The sequence below is a fragment of the Panicum virgatum genome, chromosome 9N (assembly GCF_016808335.1).
Source record: "Panicum virgatum strain AP13 chromosome 9N, P.virgatum_v5, whole genome shotgun sequence".
In the NCBI taxonomy this organism is placed as follows: Eukaryota; Viridiplantae; Streptophyta; class Magnoliopsida; order Poales; family Poaceae; genus Panicum; species Panicum virgatum.
The window spans coordinates 6,536,488-6,542,487 of NC_053153.1; the positions used below are offsets into that span (position 1 = coordinate 6,536,488).

At 50.0% G+C, this 6,000-nt stretch overlaps 1 protein-coding gene across 1 annotated transcript; it reads right to left on the reverse strand.

Annotated features, from left to right (window-relative positions):
* Positions 1 to 2,302: 2,302 nt before the first annotated feature.
* LOC120689972 (cold-regulated 413 plasma membrane protein 1-like) lies at positions 2,303 to 4,769 on the reverse strand. The gene is made up of 4 exons (XM_039972474.1): positions 4,410 to 4,769; positions 3,487 to 3,594; positions 3,009 to 3,079; positions 2,303 to 2,859 (listed from the first exon to the last, which is right to left on the reverse strand). The coding sequence occupies exons 1-4, from the start codon at positions 4,613 to 4,615 to the stop codon at positions 2,606 to 2,608; spliced, it is 639 nt and encodes a 212-aa protein (XP_039828408.1). The 5' UTR covers positions 4,616 to 4,769; the 3' UTR covers positions 2,303 to 2,605.
* Between the last annotated feature and the right edge of the window lie 1,231 nt (positions 4,770 to 6,000).

The following is a 6,000-nucleotide window of genomic DNA, read 5'->3' on the forward strand; positions in this document are numbered from 1 at the left end:
GCCAGGAAGCCAGGTGTAAGCAACGATGGTGCCGGAACCCTATCGGCTCAAAAAAGCTCGTCCACGAGTTGATCTGCCACAACCCAAAACGTTCTCAAAGTCCAGTAAACGTTTCACTGTCTGTCACAAAAAGTGCCCAGCTGCTGCTGAAAGCCAACCTTATGTCACTCTGCTAATGGATTGGGCTGGAATGGATTAAATAGTTTGGATTGCATATTGGATTTCTTTGGATTGGTAGCAATGGTTTCCACGTGCACATTGGATTAGGCTGGTTTGGGACTATGAACCTAATAGATTGGGCTGGTTTGGTTCTCAGCCCATGGATGCAAACAAGTTACAACCCAGACATCATCCATAGCGACTCAGTCAATCCTCAGTTCGTCACCCACAGGCACGGCCTCAGCCGCCGCCGCGTCGGCGCCACGCACCCGCTCCGCTACGACCTCCCTACCCACCACCACCCCAGCCGCCCAGCGCCTCGCCTCGTTGTAGATCTGCTCATTGCCCACCGCCGAGCGCCTCGTTAAAGATCTGCTCCGTGCCCACCAGCGAACACCGGCCACGCCAGCACCGGGAACGCCGACGGTTTGCGGACGGTATCTGGATGCTCACTTGCAGCTGTCGCTCAGCTGCAGCTGAGTCTCCCCCCTGCAGCTGTGTACTGATGGCTTGCCTCTCCTTGCGCCGGCGCTCAACTTCTCTGTCACTACTGCAAGGTGTGTCTCCCCCTTCTTTCTCTCTGCATCTGTCTGCTAATGTCTCGTAGAGGTGGGAATGCATGCTGCAATTTGCTTCCAGTTAGAGTAAAAATTTACTCACTTATTAGGCCTACAATGCTCCGTCTTACATGACGGGATGATAGGTTATCTTCAAGACATAATTGAGACATTAAGGTTAGCATTGACCAAAAGAGAGATGAAGAAAAGATTTTACAGTAAGTGCTGCGTGTTTGTATAATTGTTAATTCCAGTTCAGTTGGAGAATTAATTCACGAGCATGCAGATGGCCCAGTAGACACCATAGCAATATTTGCTGATTTTCTTTTTCTTGAAAAATGAACAGCAGCAGCTGTCTGGGCAAATTACTAGAGTTTAGAGATTTTTTTTACATACTAAGATAGTTACAATGCTATGATGTGGAACAAGATTTACAGCCGGTTGCAATTTAATCCGTGGTTGATGCATTGTTTCTAGCAGTATCACGAGCATGTTTGTTGCTTTGTTTTTTTTTCTAAATGCTAGTCAAAATTGTTAATAGCTGCTGCCTGGTGCTCGCACCGCCGCATCCCACGGAGAGAAGGTGACGCGAGTCGAGCAGCCCTTGTTTTGGACATTTTGCAAAAAAGACCTTCTATTATCTAGAAATTGCAAATAAGCCCCGAACATCCCTACCCACTTTAATATCTTTACGAAGTAGACCCTCCAACTAATCTTTATTTCAACTAAAAGAAGAAAAAATTCCAAAATCCTATCATTTTTGTAAAAAACCCCCGCAGAGCGCTTTTGCAATAAACCCCTCCCCAAGTCACAAACCCTAACCCCCTCTCTCTTCCCTTCCATTCTCTCTCCATCTCTGCTCTCTCCTTCCCCGCTGTCGCCGCCGCCGCCGCCTCCCCTTCTCCCTCTGCCGGCGCTCCTCCTGCTCTCCTCCGCCGCCATCCGCTCCCGCAGGATCCACGTCGCCCCTCTCCCTAACCCTTCCTCTCTCTCTACCCCGGTGGCGCCTCCTCTCTTTTCTCTCTCCCGGCGCCTTTTTCCCGGCGATCTCTCTCCTCGCCCCTCACTCCTCCGCGCGCCACGGGCCGGCGTGGATCCAGCGGACCAGCTCGCAGCGCGGCCGGCAACGGCGCGGTCGGCCGCGCCACGCTCGCCTCCTAACCTACGCCGCGCGGCCTCCCCTCCGCCCTCCACCGGGACAAGAACCGAGCCGAGCTGAGCCGGTGGGCTCGCCGCTCCCGGCCAGCCGTACCTCCGTCGCTTCTCCCCGACGGCGCTCCTCTGCTCTCCGGTCTCCACCGCCGCCTGCTCCCACGGGATCCAGATCCGGCGCGGGGCGCCGCTCGGAGTGAGGGGCCACGGGCAGCATCCTGGGCACACGGCAGCGGTTCCCTATTTGTCCCGCTCCTCCGATCACGACGAGCTCCGAGATCGGCTCCGCGCTGCCGCTACCACCACAGCACCCGCCACTCCCTCCGGCTACACCACGCCGCCCCCGCACACCAACCTTATGTCCTTATGTAAGATCTCACATATTATGTTCAGAAACAACAATGGATGATAAAGTTGAGGAGCACCCTTTCAGATACTTGTAACAGAAGCAGGGATTCACCATATAGTAACATGAGAGAGTAGGCCAACATCTCGATTTACATCAAGCCACAGCTTTTGATTTTATTGGTGTTTATGTATTACAAAGAACCAAATGCTGACATCAAACTACAACAAACAAGATAACAAATCTGTGCACCAACTGGGCAACTCAAACATAGACAACGCATCCCCCCTCCAGAAGATACAAGACCACCATAGAGGAAATATCTGCACACTGAACAAGCAACGAATGGAGTTGCATGGCACAGGGGGTACCGCAACCAAGGCAGTAGTGCCTACAGGAAGTTCAGCACCAGGGCCCAAACTGGGTAGATGAAGAGCAGGAGGATGCCAATGCTGTTCGACACGCCATTGCCCTTCCTGAAGGCGTTCCTGAACCCACCCGATGCCTTGATGTGTTCTGAAAGCAGGTAGCATCCGATCGCGAGGCATATGAAGATGCCGACCAGGTCACCCCTGAAGGTGTCCGCAAAGAGGCTGGGGGCGACAACTGTGAGCAGGATGATGGCACCAGGCAGCTCTAACCAATCTGGTGCACAGGATGAAACATTGTTGTGACATCCATGTAAAAATTTAGTCACCTTCACAAAAAGGATGACAAAGAAAAGAAGGGGAGAAGTAACAACTATCCAGGAATTTTGATATGGACATCATAATGAGAAAAACGAACAATGATACCTGGGAAGTGGCGTGGGAAGAAGAGCCGCAGAATAACTGCAACAATTGCAATCCATTTTCCAACCTCTCCTCTGAAAATTCAAATGTTTAACAATAAGCATTTACATTCATATATCCATATGTAGTATCACCATAGATCATCGTAGAACTTTTTCGCCTGAAACTATTTAGGGCTATCACTATCAGCAAACTTACAATAGAAAGGTAACCAATATGGAAATGCTCGTCTTATTTTATCTTACAAAACGAAAAGTTTCTCAGTTTTTACCCATTCAAGCTGTTATACTAAGAGATCATCTAAGAAATGACAGCATGAAATTACCAGTACTTTGATCCTAAAAGTTTTCTCAACATCACTCACATTACAGAACCGGTCATGATAGATAACGATTTTGAAGTCTCATGGCACATGGAAGATGGCGATTGCATCTAGAACCTAGAGGATAGGTAATGTGGTAGGGTGTATAAGCCTATTCACCTTATCAGAGAAAACAGAACATGAGGTAGTGTGAAGAACACGTAGGGAACCAAGAGGGCCGTCATCATGTTGGTCTTCCAGTTTGTGCGGTCCAATATCAAGAGGTACCTGCAGTGGAGGAGAACAGAGTTCCCATCAATTAAAAAAAAAGTTAAGAAGAAATACCTTAATTACTATCAATCTCATGTGTGCATATAAATTCCTTCATTACTGGTAGTCTATAACGCTGAAATATAAAAAAAGGGTAACAAGGCTGTGAAGGCACAGGAATGCTGGTCAGAAGGAATCCAATTCTGTTTACTTGGATTCAGGGATAAACCATAGAAAAGGCTGCAGAAATTACTGGCAACATTGCTTTTCTATGGTCTATCACTCTGTCAATTAGGCTAACAATTGCTACATGCAGTTCCAGGATTCAGTAAAGTGAACACTATATACAAACACTGACTGCTAATCAGGCTGTAAGTCATAACAACAGCTTAACACTGTCCAGGGGTGTTCAAACCAGTTTGTCGCAGAACGAAAATAAATCGATATGTCCCTAGCCAGTTTATAGGTCCTTCACCAAATCAGTTCGAACCTTCTGCTTACTTTCAGCCTTGAAAAGGACGTTGACAAGTGAAGAGTCAGGAACTCAGGTCTGAGGATACAGCTCCCGCAATTAAGTACTCCAATTACTTCAAATTACACAGTATTATCATACACAAGTGGCACCAAATTGCTCTCGATCCTCCTCAAAAGTAGAAGGAGCGATCCTTTATTATGATACGAACCCTACTCCATACCCCATCCCTTGATACTCGATTCGCAAAGCATCAGGATGTTGGACCCGGAAAAAAAAAGCGGGGGATCAGGGATCCCCTTTCTCATTCGCGAAAAAGGAACCCAAAGAGAGAAACGGCGTCTGGCGCGGAGGCACTCACACTGCGGCGAGGAAGGCGAGCCACTTGAGGAAGGAGGTGCCGAAGCCGAGCCCGCCGCCGAGGACGAAGGCGTGGTTGGCGAGCTTCCGCGCGGCGACGCCGATCTCCCGCAGGTCGGCGTCGATGAGCGCCTTCGCCGCCGCCGACGCGTCCCCGGCCTCCGGGCCCGTCTTCATCGCCAGGTACGACGCGAACCCCTTCGCCATCTCGCCGCCCCTCCGGTCACCGCCGCCGACTCTCTCGCTCGCTCGCTCCGTCCGCCCACGGCCCACGCACGCCGGTCGCCGGGGTCGGGTTTGGGCTCGGGCGTTCGATTTTTGCTGGATCGAGGTTGGTTGGGGCAGTGTGGATATACGCAGCTAGCTGGACGGGGCGGGCCCGCACGACCCGGACGGTTCCAGGCCAGCTGGGCAAGTGTACGGGACACGTGGAGCGCTCATTGCCGCGGCCGGCGCTGCATTATTTGCATGCATGCATCCCTGTCCGAGTTTGTTTGACTTCGGATGCGTCATTTGTAGCCACGTGCTCCACGTAGCTTAGATGTAACCTCATTCTGATCGAGTAGTATGCGTGTAGTGGTTCCTCTTCTTGTCTAACCGTCGTGGCCAACTGTTTGGAACTTTGGATAACTCTAGAAACTGGTACTTGACGTGGACTCGCACCAACATTGCTGTGCGTGACGCCGACAGGTGGGCGTGATTAGCTGGAAGCCTAGAAATCCTGGAAGGCAAAAGATTAACCATCTTAACCGCCCTAAAATCTTCTCTCTAGTTTCCGGAATGCCAATAAAATCTTCTCTCTAGTTTCCGTTGCCAATAATTATTCGTTTATTCCAGCTGCGGTGACTCGACGTACGTGCATCCGCTTTCCAGTGATCGTGCCATTCGTGCGTGTCGACTGATGTGAGAGCTCACCATACTGCATTATTTTAGCCCATACGAGTAGACAGCAAGCAGCGCGTCGGCAGAGCTCCTCGGCGGGGCGAAGCCGTGGGCAAATTGACCGTGGTGCACGGTTCTTTTTTTTTCTTTTCAAAGATAGTGGTGCACGGTTCAACAAATTAACGTCCTCGGCGGCGGTGAAAAAGATTTAGTTAGCGGTAAATACAAAGTTTACCATGCACCCGGCAAATCCAACGCGGCGTCGCCCTGCTCCTCGATCGTGACTACTGCAGAGATGCCAGGGCAGTGCAGAACCAGGACTGGGCCGGTAGGTGCTGGCCTGCTGGTAGGCCTGCTAATGGGTTGGGTTGAAATGAGTTTTATGGGGTGGGTTTTGAAATGGAATGTGTTTGGATGATTTAAAATGGGTTGTATTAGTTAATGGGGTGGGTCGGGGCGGGTTCTATATAAATGCGGGTTGAGGCGGGTTGGGGTGGGTTGAAATGGATACTTTTTACAAAATAGTATAACTATATATAAATGTGGGTCCCACGTAAGAGCTGGACTCTGAAATTAAAACCACGTGTTTATATCAGAAAATTTTATCGAAATTGACTGAATTTTGTTGGAGATGACTCAGTACGACTGGCAGCTATTTTGTGCAAAGCAGTGTGGCTAGAACTACTTGTGGGCCCCACATGAAGAGCCGG

What these genes read in the sequence shown, in the direction of transcription:
- LOC120689972 (XM_039972474.1), bottom strand. Translation starts at nt 4,615, where the DNA reads ATGGCGAAGGGGTTCGCGTCGTACCTGGCGATGAAGACGGGCCCGGAG. An exon ending in CTCGCCTTCCTCGCCGCAGT is followed by an intron (nt 3,595 to 4,409) that starts GTGAGTGCCTCC and finishes CCTCCACTGCAG; the next exon opens with GTACCTCTTGATATTGGACC. An exon ending in CTTCCCACGCCACTTCCCAG is followed by an intron (nt 2,860 to 3,008) that starts GTATCATTGTTC and finishes CCTGTGCACCAG; the next exon opens with ATTGGTTAGAGCTGCCTGGT.